At 47.0% G+C, this 13,595-nt stretch overlaps 1 protein-coding gene across 1 annotated transcript in view; it reads right to left on the bottom strand.

The window, feature by feature from the left end:
- Positions 1 to 12,429, bottom strand: part of MTURN (maturin, neural progenitor differentiation regulator homolog) — a 29,628-nt gene extending 17,199 nt beyond the window's left edge. The window contains exon 1 of the mRNA XM_036761904.1: positions 11,706 to 12,429. Within this exon, the coding sequence (XP_036617799.1) occupies positions 11,706 to 11,867 (162 nt within the window). The 5' untranslated portion in view covers positions 11,868 to 12,429. The remainder of the gene's footprint in view (positions 1 to 11,705) is intronic.
- Between the last annotated feature and the right edge of the window lie 1,166 nt (positions 12,430 to 13,595).

Here is a 13,595-nt window from a genome sequence, read left to right as displayed (position 1 = left end):
GGAGGGAGGAAGGCAGGGCAATTGGGGTTAAGTGACTTGCTCAAGGTCACACAGCTACTAAGTGTGTCAAGTATCTGAGGTCACATTTGAACTCAGGTCCTCCTGACTCCAGGGCTGGTGCTCTACTCACCATGCCACCTAGCTGCTCTGAAAAATAGGTATTCATTAAGCAGTATGTAGTAAGGCATACATCAAAGTTGGCTAGGAATGAATGGATTGATTGGCTGAGATTCCTAGGCCCCCAGAACCAGGGCTGGAAGGGGCTTGGAGGATATCTAGTCCAACTCCCTTATCTTATAGACAAAGAAACCGAGGCACAGAAAGTTAAGTGACTTGCCCACAAAGGAGTGCCATCCCTTGCATGGAGCCTTTGCCAATCTCCTCAAATGCTGGCATCCTCCCTCCCAAATTACCTTGTTTTTAATTGCTTTATAAATGTTTTTCTCTATCCACTTATTTATTTTATTCTATATTTACTTATTCACTTATTTTGTATATAATTGTATATAATGCATTTATTAAATATATATATATATAAAATAAATAAAAATAAATGTATATAATTCATTTATTTTGTATATATGTGTTTGTTGTCTTCTTCCACTAGAACATTTGCTTCTTATGTTGTACTCCAGTGCCTGGCACATAGTAGGCACATAATAAACGCTTGTTGAGGGGTTGCCTGATCGCCCAAGGTCCCACCGTAGTTAGTGACAGGGATGGGATCCAATCTCTTACTCCAAATCGTACCCCACGCTGAAGTCTGACAGGGGCTTAAACCTGCCTCTGCCCGGAAGGAAAGAAAATAATACCACCTGCCACCTGATGACAAGAATGCTGACTAAGAATTACAGGCTGCTCTACAAACAGCATCCTCCCCCAGAGAAGTTCCCGCTTTAGAAATTAAATAAATGGATGGCCCCACTCACAGACTTCCAGAAGAACATGGGGAGAAACGTGCTCACTCCAAACAGCAGGGAAAGCCTTCCAGAGCCAGCTCTGTGCTCAGGAAGGAGGCCCACGATACCACAGCTTCACACCTCGTTCACGAAATGAAAAGCTGATGCAACAGAACCCACTCCCACTCGGGGAACTCACTCCCATGCCGGACACCCAGATGGGAATTTTCCCGGGGCAGAAAGCTCAGGAAAACAACATTCTCCACTGGACCAGTTAGGGCAATATTTTTAGTCAGTCACATGTATTTATGGGCTTTGGGGATTTCTTTTCTTTTTTTTTCCCCCAAGGGATCCTAGGATCATCAGTCAATCAGCAAACATTTATTAATGCACCTATTGTGTGCTAGGCACTGTGCCAGGTGGTAGGGATTCAAAGATAACAATGAGAAAGCTAACTTTGTGCCATCTGGTCCAATCTCCTCACTGGACAGAAGGGGGAAAGGATGCCAAATACCGTGCTCAGGATAAAGGGTAATAAATGACAAACTGGAGATTCAAACCCCAAGCCCTCAGACTCCCAATTCAGGGCTCCCTGCACTGTACCATGCTTTTTCCTTGACTTAGAGCTGAAAGTGACCTTAGCCAATCCAAGAAATATTTATTAAGTACCTTCTGTTGCAAAGAATGCTGCTAGGTAGCTGAATGGATAGATCACTGGGCCTGGAATCAGGAAGATTCCTCTTTGTGAGTTCAGATCCAGCCTTAGACACTTACTAGCTGTGTGACCCTGTGCAAGTCACTTCACCCTGTTGGCCTTAGTTTCCTCATCTGTAAAATGGGCCGGAGAAGGAAATGCCAAAGCATTCTAGTATCTCCACCAAGAAAACCCCATATAGGGCTATGAAGAGTCAGACACGACTGAACAAAAATGACTGAAGAACCACAAAAGTTGCAAAGAACACAGCTGGGAGGTCTTGGGCATTAAACACAAAGCCAGACTGTGCCTTGGAGGTATTACTGAGCTCTAAAGCCAACCACATCATTTTAACCAATGAGTATTTATTGTATACCTACCAGATGCTACTTACATTCTGTAAGATAAGGAAACTGAAGGCCAGAAGTAGAATGATTTGTCCAGGGTCACAGAACAAGTATCTGTGGTTCAGACCTAGAGCCCTTAACTCTAAACTCAATGTTCTTTCAGGGGCCCTGCAGCCACATGCTGTTTGCCTGTGTTTCCCGAAATGCCAGAGCCAAGATCACATCCTTATTGATTTTTTTATACAAGTTAATTTTTTTCAGTTCCATATTTGGTCTCCCCCCCTCCCCCCCCCAACAGCCTCCTGTCCAAGCCCTTCACTTTACAACTAAGGCCAAGAGATGTAAAGAGACACACAGGTAGTAAGGGAGGGAGGCAGGATTTGAACCCAGCTCCTTGGACAGTGGCCGTTTTCTCCTTCTGTTGCCAGGAATTCTTAACCTTTTTTGGTCATGGAAGGCTTTGCAAGGCTGATGAGACTTGTGGGGCCCTTCTCACAATCATTTTTAAAGTGCATCAAATGAAATTCACAGGATTACAAAGGGAACCAATTACACTGAAATGCAGTTATCAAAATATTTTGTAAAACAAGTTTTTGGGGGGAGTTATAACAGGATTGAAACAGAATTTAGTAGAACAGGATTAGAACTGGTCTAACTAACATTCTCTATTTACAACAAATATTACCTCCACATCAATAAATTTCTCTCTCTCCCTGTCTCTCTGTCTCTGCCCCTCTCTCTCTCTCTCTCTCTGTCTCTGTCTGTCTCTTTCTCCCCTCTCTCCTCTTTCTCTCTCCCTTCTCCCTTTTTCCCCCTTCTTTCTCTCCTCTGTCTGTCTGTCTCTCTCTGTCTCTGTCTCTCTTTGTCTCTCTCTCTCTCCCCTCCCCCCTCTCCCTCCTTTTCTTTCTCTCCTCCCTGTCTGTCTCTCTCTTTCTATCTCTCTTTGTCTCTCTCTCTCTCCCCTCCCCCTTCTCCCTCCTTTTCTTTCTCTCCTCCCTGTCTGTCTCTCTCTTTCTATCTCTCTTTGTCTCTCTCTCTCTCCCCTCCCCCCTCTCCCTCCTTTTCTTTCTCTCCTCCCTGTCTGTCTCTCTCTTTCTATCTCTGTCTTTGTCTCTCTCTCTCTCCCCTCCCCCTTCTCCCTCCTTTTCTTTCTCTCCTCTCTGTCCTTCTGTCTGTCTCTCTGTCTCTGTCTCTGTCTCTCTCTCACACACACACATACACATAGAGATACAAATTCAGTCATTTTAGTCATTCTCTTTCCCCTTGACCCCAGCTCCCCTCACTCATCATCTCATGATGGCTGCAAAGTCAAGGTTAGTGGCACTTGGTGTGGTTGTGGAAATTTAATGTTGGTGGGACTTGGGCCAGACCATTTCATCCCTGGCTTGCCACAGTGAGTCATGCTGTCTATTTACAGGGACCTCCCACCTTTCCCATGGTGCAGACTGAAGGATTACTGGGTCTCTTCCACCCTTGGGGTAAAGTCTTTGGTGCAGGCTAATGACTAGAGATCCAGAGGGCAGAGCCTCTGTATTCTGGGACCAGATCCAAATTGTGGTGAGTGTGAAAGAGAAAAATGTCACCCCTTCCACCCTGTAAGGGACTGACCATGGAGACCCTGTCACTGGGTGACACAACCCCAGGTTAAGAACTTCTGTATTTGCTCCTCTCCCACCAATTAATTACATAATTAATCACAAAGCATAAGGGCCTCTTGCCACAGATTTGTCTCAGGGTCACAAAGAGTGCCTGGCACATAGTGTTTAATAAGTAGAGATAACCACTGGAACTGGAAGGGTCTTTAGAGAGCCAACCTGATCATTTTACCCATGAAGAAACTAAGGCCCAGTGTGCCAGCTAATCCAAACAATTATGTATGCCCGATTGAAGAGTAAATAGCTTAATTCCACCTTGGTTCTCAACAATAGTAAACTTTTAGGTCTCCCCTTCTGGGGCTGAATTCAAACTACACCGGTGATGCTTGCCCTCAAACCACATCACTGAACGAATCCCACAATTATGGTAAATACATAGAATCTCAGTTGGAGATTGGAAGCGATCCCTCCAAGTCCAAATCAGGCTTGAACATTTAAGAATCAACTCTACTTCATACGTACCGAGAGATCTTGGCTTGCAGACATCCAGTGAAGGGAATCTCATGACCTCTCAAGATTGCGCCACTCTCAGAGATCTTTGACTGGTAGAAGTATTACCTGACATCATCGGCCTAGCTGCATTTTTGCCCCTTCCCTACGTTGTTCAGAGTTTGCCCTTTGGGGCCAAATAAAACATATTTACTTAGATTTCTTCCTTTACCTAATTTCCTTGTTGGCAATAGGACATCTAGCAGTTTCCTCAAGGTTGAATGTCATTTGAATAGATTACCTTCACTCTCCACCACTGACCTAAAGAGTAGGCAAATGCCTCAGATCATATTCAAATGAGTGTCATCTCATCAATTCAAGGATGATGAAGATTGCAATCCATCCATGCCTACCTATCCTGTACAACTCTTACCCATGTCCTCCCCAAAATTTGTGTGTTGGTTTACCCAATGAGCCGGAGAGTTTGTCATGTTCTCCTGATATCTCAAGGGTGCTGGTGGATCTATTTGGATGTCTACCCCTCACCCCTCACCCCTTCCATGTGACCAGCCCATCCTCTCTTTCTGTCTCCACTAATATCGTTTACCCCTAGACCACAAATGACAAGATGGTAAAAGCCTTGGGTCCCTCTGTTTCCAACATTTTCCCTTAACATCCCTACACTTTCTACATCCCAACATTTTTCCTTAAATAGAATGCAAATGGTTTGTAGCAATCCTTTCTGTATTTCAGTGTTCCTTAAGGGTGAAATTAAACATCTCAGTTCTTACACATTCTGGGATGGCTACAGAGAGAAGGTTCTGTAATATGACCAATACATGTCCTACCCCCTTTTCCTCTCTTATACTGTTAAAGTCTCAGGACAGAGATCAAGGCTCAAGTCAAGTGGTGCTCTGGAGTTAAAAGAATCACTTCCACTAGTCTCAGGCAATGTGTACACACACACACACACACACACACACACACACACACACACACCCTGCCTGTACATCTGGCACATTGGCTGTTGCCAATAACGTACTCCTGGAGCCTAATAGAATGGGAAGCTGGCTGGCATGTCAGTGCCTCCTGGCCACCCTCCTGCTGGTTCATGTAGTAAACTCATCTCTCCTTGCACCAGAATGATGTCTCCAGAGGGGAAGGTGGGCCAGCCACTATCACTGGGACTCTGCACGGACCAGATGCCAAAAGATGAATCCTGGAAGGGCTCAAGCTGAAGGGAGGTAACCCAAGGGGGGACACATGATGAACAGAAACCAAGAGCTGATCTGTATTCATTCACTCATTCAGAATCCAGGCCTCTGAGGGCCAGAAGGGCCAGTCTCATGCATGAATGAGAATCCTTCCGCCAACACACTTTATAAGGAGTCATCATTGAGGTCACTCCCCCCACAAGGAGCACCCACTCCCTCCCAGGCAGTCCAGTCCACTTAGGAATTGGTAAAAAGCTCTTCCTGATATCAAGCCTAGATTTTGTTTCTCTGCATCTTCCACTTGTAGCTCCTAGTTCTACCTTCCAAAGCCAAACAGAATAAGTCTAGTCTGTATTCTGAGAGACGATGCTTCAAAAAGGCAGCTATCAAATCTCCCCCAAGTCTTCTGCTCTCCAGGCTGAATGCCTCCTGTTCCTCTGACTGATCCTCATATGGCTATGATATTCAGGCCATTTACTTCCTTCAGTGTATCAATGCATTTCTTAAAATGTGCCTAGAACTAAACACAGCACTCCAGGTGTGCTTGGACCAGGGTGAGCTAGAGTAGCCCTATCACCTGCCCAACCCTGAATACTATACTCTTCTTTGTTTGTTTGTTTGTCTGTTTTTGGAGGGGAGAAGGCAGGACAATTGGGGCTAAGTGACTTGACCAAGGTCACACAGCTGGCAAGTGTGTCAAATGTCTGAGGCTGGATTTGAACCCAGGTCCTCCTGACTGCACTACCAGTGCTCTACTCACTGCACCACCTAGCTGCCCCTACTACCCTCTTCTTAGGGCAGTCTAAGATCACACTAACTTTCTTGGCTGCCGTATTTGGCAGCTATTTTTTTTTCGTGGGAACTGCCGCCTAGTGACCTTATACTTATGAAGTTGATTTTTTGAGCCCAGATGTAAGACTTCTCATTTATTCTCGTTTAATTTCAGATAGTAAATATATATTTATTAACACAGAGGAGAGGATGGGCTTAAATAGATAAAAGGAATGGATGAATGGATAGATGAACAGATAGATATAATAAATGGATGAATTGATGGATGGATATGGGGAGCTAGGTGGTACAGAGTGCTGGGCCCGGAGTCAGGAAGACTCATCTTCCCAAATTCAAATCCAGATTTCAGATTACAGATCAAATTCAGATACTTCCTAGCTGTGTGATCCTGGGCAAGTCACTTAGAATTCTGTTTGCCTCAGTTTCCTCATCTATAAAATGAGCTGGAGGAGAAAATGGCAAACCACTCTACTATCTTGAAAATCCCAAAGGGGGTTACCAAAGTTGGACATGACTGAAAAACGCCTGACCAACAAATGGATGGATAGATAGAAAGTGTTTACTATGTGCCAAGCACTATGCTATGCACTGGGTATACACATTCAAGAAGAAAGAAACACAGTCTCTATCTTCAACTAGCTTACAATCTAAGATGGAAGGAAGCCAATCCACAAATGAGAGCTGGAAAATTGGGGGGAGGGGATGACGATTGGAGGCATCCGGATTAGCCCAACAGAAGCACTTACATAGTTCAACTAAAAAGAAACCAGGAGTAAGTCCCTATACATTTAGTTCTTGGTTAGTCTCAGGGCAGTTTCTCCTGAATACTCAGGGATACTTCTGTCAGTCAGTCAATCAAAAAGCATTTATTAAGTGCTTGCTGTATGCCACAGCACATGAAGAAACACAAGATAGTCTAGTCTCTGCCTTCGAGGAACTTCCATTCCACTGTCCCACCAATTCCAGCTATTCCAAGAGAGGGTTATATTTTTTTCTTTCATTCTTCTGCTGTTGTTTAACAGATTTCACTGAAACAAGTTTTCTCAAGATTTGTCTACACCTCAATTTAACCCCTTGCACTACAGACAGAAGAGAAAATCCAATGAAGAAAACAGTAATTTTCTTGTTGAATGCAACCTGCAGAAGCAACTTGAGAACATCCTAACCCACCAAATGACAACCTTTTCCACCTTTCATTCTTTGAATCGTTAAATTGTCAGGGCAAAACAAAAACATTTTACAGCTTAGTACATAGGAAGTAGCGTTCAAAACCAGTCCTACAAAATGTTATTTTTGTTTATTATTACAAATTGTGGTAATTTAGTCAGCTAATTAAAAGATGCCTATTATAAAGTGAATTTGCTAAGTGTATATCTTTAGCATATAGCAAATTCATAGTAGTGACAATTACATAGAACTTTATGGTTGGCAAAGTACTTTAAAAATATTATCTAATTATCTATTATCTAGTTTTATTCTCAAAATAACCCTGAGAAGTAGGTTTCCTTATTATCCTCATTTTACAAATGAAGAAACTGAGGCAAACAGAGGTTAAGTGACTTGCCCAGAGTCACACAGAACTAGAAAATGTCTGAGGCAGGATTTGAACTTTGGTCTTCCTAACCCCAGGTCCAGATCTCTATCTACTGCACCACCTAGCTCTCTATAAGAATACATACATATGTATATAATATATATATATATTTACACATACATATATACACATGCACACATAAACACACACAAGTATATTTATAATTTTTATATAAATACATGCATATAAAATTATTATGCATGTATGTATACTATAATTTTTATATAAATTATTATTTATGTATATAAAAACCAATTGGAGAGAGAGAAAAGGGGGAGGAGGGGCAGGCTAGGCAAGCATAAAATATCCAGGAAATTACTAACTTGGGGAACTATCCTAGAAAGGTAATATGACAGGAGTAGAATCCTTAGAGGTAATGTGGTATCATAGAAGAATCACTGGATTTGGGGTCAGAGGATATGGGTTCAAATCATGACTCTGTTACTTATTACCTAGTTGAACTTGGCCAAGTTACTTTCCCATTTTGGCTTCATCTGTGAATGAGGTGGGGTGGGAGGGTTCATAAGGTTCTTTCCAACTTTAAATCTGGGATCCTATGCGCTAGGAAGAAGACAATGATTAGGTCTAAGGAGATGTGGGTTCAAGCCTATCCAGGAGGAAATTCAGGCCTAGCAGGGAATCTTGCTATTTTCTCTGCTACCATCCGTGATGACTCCCTTCCTCAACCCTAACACTTTAAACGTCTTGCTCAGCAATAGTAATCGACTTTATATTACCACTGCCATTGGAAAGGGCATGATGATTGCCTGCTTTTTGGCTCCACATATCCTATGACTCCTCAGACCAAAACTCCCTTCCTATCAACTCCACATAAGCTCTTTTGTGGGCTGTTTCTCATTTTTGTAGAAAGTGCCTGGCATACAGCAGATGCTTAATAAATGTTTGTTGAATTGAGTAAGTGGCTGCTTCCAGAAAGCTATCCCTTATTACCTGTCAGCAATGATCTTCCTAAGGGTTCTGAGATAGCATTCTGGAAACATGAACTATGATCAAATCAACTCTGCCACTGTCTCTGCATAGGATGTGTCAATCTTTTCCCTCAAGGTCCCACTAACCACTCCAAAAACTTTCCTTCAAAAAAGTACCTCTCCCTGGCCACTACTTCCTTAGATGCATGATTTTCCTTATTAGAATGTAAACTTTCAGAAAGCAGGGACTCTCTTTGATTTTGTATTTGTATCCCCAGAACTTTGCTTAGCATATAGTAAGCCTTAATAAATGCTTTTTTTATTTATCCATTTCATTGGAACGACTTAACTTCCTCTCCCCAAACAGAGAAGCTTATAGTGTAGTGTGAGGCAAGAGTATGGAGGCACCTAATTGGGGCATGAATTGACTTAACTAAGGTTATGGATGAGGAAAAGGAGGCCCAAAGGGGTGATACTTGCTAATGAACACAGATAGTCTCGGGGCAGAACTTGAACCCAGGTCTTTCTGACTCCATGTCCAGCACTTTGTGGACTTCCAGTGCAGTCTTCTTTGCAAAATACCATAAAATTTCTAAGCATTCTTTCCTGCAACCAAGGATACACCAATTGAAGAATCTGAATGGGTGCAGATGGTTTCCCATGTCTATGTGGTGTAGCGGACTGGGGTGGGGGGACTTGGAGTCAGAAGACCCAACACTGAATCCTGCCTCAGATGCTTATGTCCATATGACTCTGGGGAAGTCATTTCATCTCCTCCGGGCCTCAGTTTCCCCATCTGTAAAAAGAAGGGGCTGGACTGGATGGCATCTGAGGTCCCCTCCATCTTTATTACATAGACTGAAGAGGGGAAAGAGGAGACAGCTTTGTCCAGGATCGCTCCATGCGCGTGTGTCAAAGACTAGATTTGAACCCGTTCTGCTCAGTCCTATTTACCATGCTGCACCTTAGAAAATGCCTCACTTTCCACAGGAGAGAAGGCAGTTCTCATTTTTTATCACACCAATGTGAATTCAATTTAACAGCACAAAAGAGGCTTAAGGTCGTTGCTGTTCAGTCTGTAGGGCTGTCTCTGACCCCATTTGGAGTTTTCTTGGCAGAGATACTGGACTGGTTTGCCATTTCCTTCTCCAGCTCATTTTACAGATGAGGAAACTGAGGCAGAAAGGACTAAGTGACTTGACCAGGGTCACACAGCTAGTGGGTGTCTGAAGCCGGATTTGAACTCAAGAAGATGAGTCTTCCTGACTCCAGGCCTAGCAAGCACTCTATCCACTACATCACATAACTGACCCTAGGTTTAAGGTACTGTGTTTAATAAGGCAGAGAGCAATCCTTGCTCATTAAGGCTTACTCTAATAGGAGTGGGGGTGGAAATCCTGATACCCAATGATGATACAAGGAAGGCCATAGTAAGTGCATAGGAATTGTCCAAGAACAGTGTTGGGAGAAACCTGGAGGGAAGGGTCAACTCTAGCAAGGAGCCAGGAAGGCTTCCTGGAGGCAGCATTGTCCAAGCTGGGCCTGGAAAGATAGTAGGGCCTTGAACAGACCATGGCTAGAGTGTGGAGGAAGACAGTCAAAGCGGGGAGGGAATCAGTCAGGTTGAATTTGTGGGGTGTCCGAGGTCATTGTTGGGGATGGGGAAAGGGAAGTATGGGGTCTGAAGCCCAGGTCTGGGACAGTTTTGGCCCAGACCCACCAGAGGGCCTAAGACTGGGCTGAACCTGGACTTGGGCTCCCCCAACACCTTCCCCCCCTCCGACTTTGGAGCACCTTCCCTAGGATGGTAGCACTGCCCTACACTCTGCAACTCTAAGCTTCCAGGACCACAGAGCAGCCTGAGCAGCTGCCATTTGTCACTGGGGGATGTTTAGGTTTCTCATGTTCAGGAGTCATTGCCTGAAGGGGATCCTCTCTTTGGCCCCACGTGGGGAGCCCAGGCACCGTGGGGCATCCCTCCCTCCAGGCTGACCCCCTCCAATCTGATCCTCCTACCCCCTTCCCCATCCCAAGTGGGAGGGAAGGAAAAAGGGCTTGGGGGGGGTGCTCCTGCAGCTCCAGGCCCTAGTCCATCTGAACGCAGGGGGTGCCAAGATCTCCCTGGACTCCTCCCCAGTAGGGGAGGGGCAAGAGAGTGGGTTCCGGGCCCTGGTAACTGGAGACTTCCCAAGGATTCTGTGGCTAGGGAGCACGTTTCCAATTCCCCCCTCCAGCCCCCAAAGACTATGGCCGAAAAGGCTGCAGACCCCACCCTCCCAGGCAGTTACCCATCAACACACACACACACACTCACACAAACACACACAATCCGCTAGCCGCTAATAAGAACACGGAAGCAAGGCGGGTGCTTTAGTATAGGCGCGCCCAAGCTCTTCTTCGAGCTTGCGTGTATGTTTGTATATATGTCTGTGTGTGGGAGGGGGCGGGGGGGGGGCGGGTTGTGTGAGCGCGATTTTAGGATCAGGGTGGAGATTCCGCAGAAGGTCCAGGAGCTCAGGCACGGCCCTAGGAACCGCGGCTTTGTGCCCATTTCCAAGAGCAGGGAATCACCATGGGGGTTTGGGGGGTGTTTCACCCGGGTTTGGGAAAGCCGAGGAGTTGTGCAGTGTGCGAAAGGGGAGGGGACTGAAGCCAGGAGAGGGACTCCTGCTGCCAGCCGGAGCAGCGGGCTGTAGAGGGGAAATCCAGACAAGGGGCGGGGAGTGACAGAGGGCTGCAAGCCTAGGACCCGGCACCCGCCTGGGCGGGGCCTCGGGACCGAGATGGCCCCACGGGATGCTTCACCCCAGCCCCCGGGCTGGCTTTCCCGGGCTCCTGCGCAACTCTCCCCGAATCCGGGCTGGGCCAGCCCGTAGGGTCTGAGCCGTAGCGCGGCACCACCCAGGATCCTCCCCAAGTGCGCTCAGGCCGCTGGGTCCGCCCCCCTGGAAGTCCGCAGCCCACCCCGAGGGCAGCATCGCCTAGCTTCTAAGCCGGGAGAGGCCAGTCCAGCCCCGACCCCTCTTCACCAGGCCCCTCCAGGCGGAAAGGGGAAGTCCACCTTCCCCACCCACCCACACCTTCTGCCCGTCCATCCTACCCCTCCTAGCCAACAGTCCCGGCCAAAGGCACCTCCCGGCCCAGGCACTTACAAAATTGTCCCCGCAGCCGTTGTCCGGGCACAGCACGTAAAAGGAGACCCCCGGGTCAGCGTAGAAATCCATCCTCCTCTCCGTCTCCTCCGTGGCGATGAGGTCGAAAGGGGTGTTGGAGCACCATTTGTCCGCAACGTCAGCCAGCTGCTGGAAATCCATGCCGTCGGTCGCCCCTGCCTCGCTCCCCTCTCCACTGCCCGGCTCGCTCGCTCGCTCCTCCTCTCTGGCTCCCCCGCTCTAGCTCTCCGGCCCTCTGGGCGCTGCTCTCGGCCTCTCCCCTCCGCGAGCGCTGCGCTCAACTCGGCTCGGCTCAGCCCGGGCTTCTTCTGGGCTCTTGCCTCCCAATACGTCGGCGATTCCGGCCGGGGAATCCGCGGGACCAGGGGGCTCGTCGCGGACCTGCTTTAATGACCAGCTCTCCCGCTCCGGCTCCCTGGAGAACTCTTAACGGGGACTGTTTACATGTTGAGGGTAAAAAGCAGGCGGCGGGCGGGCTGGGGGCGGGCTGCGGCGACGGGCTGTGCCCCTCCTCCTCTTCCTCCTCCTCCTTCCCCTCCTCTTCCTTCTCCCTCCCGCTACACGGACAGTTGGGCTGAGCGGGCAGCGTGGCCAGCGGCTGGCTGGAGTCGGGGCGGGGGGGGGAGCGGGGGCGGACGCTGCTCTAGCTCCACGGAGAGGACGGGACGCAATCGCCTCCCTCAGCTCCTCCTAGTCACCGAACAAAACCTTCCTGCCGCGCCTTGGGAGAGCGGAGCCTGCTCGGCCCGTGACGTCATAATGCTGGGGAGCCAATAGGCTGGGCTTGGAACGTTCGGAAAAGGCTACTTGGGTCCGGATACTCGAACCCGGTGATGTCACAATGGCACCTCTTTTGGAGGCAGTCATACCACGCTCACCTGGGCAAAGTGAACCTGCCAGAGTGCCTTGGGTTTGTAGGCAGGGGTGATGTTTCCGCGGACCTAGCCGGAAAGATCACAGGATTTCAGATACAAGCATTTTTTTTAAACCTTAGAGAGAAGTACTGAGAAATACACCTGGGCAGGTAATGGGACCAAGGTGGATAAGTGCGCTCTCGCTCTCTCTCTCTCTCTCTCTCTCTCTCTCTCTCTCTCTCTCTCTCTCTCTCCCTCCCTCCCCCCTCCCTCCTTTCCCTAGCCCCCTCCCTCCTTCGATTCAGTTAAACAACTCAACATTTATTAAGCACTCACTTTGTGCAAACCTCTGTGATAGCTTTTTTTATCTTAGGATCAGATATGGAAGGAACCTATTAGAGGCCAGAGTCCAACTCCCTCATTTTACAGATGAGGAAACTGAGGCCCAGAAAAGTTGTGACTTACCCAAAGCCCTACAGGTAGTAAGTAGTACAGTCAAGGTTGGAACTCTGGCCCTCTGATTTCAAATAGAGTGTTTTTCCATTGTACTGTTACCTCTTTCCTCTCTCCCTCCTTCCCTCCCTTCTTCCCTTCCTTTCTTTGACTCTCAAACCTTCCTTCCATTTTCTTTCTCTAGTGAATATCAGATTAATTTAAGACAATTCTCATATACGGGTACCCTTTCCCAACACTGTGGTACAGTGGGGAAAACACTGGAAGAAGCCTCAGTATACCTGGGTCACATGTAGTCTTAGCTTTATCTCTAACTGTATAAAATTGAACAAAGCTCTTTCCCTCTCTAGGCTTCAGTTCCTTCACCAGAACAGTGGGTTGGGCTGCAGTTGCTAAGGTCCCTTTCAGCTTGAAAATTCCAGGATCCTTTAAGGAGATGAAGTGTCATAGAATAAATCTGTCACTTGAAAAAATAGAAGTGAACCTTTCTTAGAAAGAACATGGAAACAGTAGATGCTTCCTATTGCCCAGGTATAATAGCTTAATAATGGCTGGCCTTGTA

Source organism: Trichosurus vulpecula, chromosome 5, assembly GCF_011100635.1.
Source record: "Trichosurus vulpecula isolate mTriVul1 chromosome 5, mTriVul1.pri, whole genome shotgun sequence".
In the NCBI taxonomy this organism is placed as follows: domain Eukaryota; kingdom Metazoa; phylum Chordata; class Mammalia; order Diprotodontia; family Phalangeridae; genus Trichosurus; species Trichosurus vulpecula.
The sequence above is the reverse complement of the archived record's forward strand: the minus strand, read 5'-3'. Positions and strand labels throughout refer to the sequence as shown.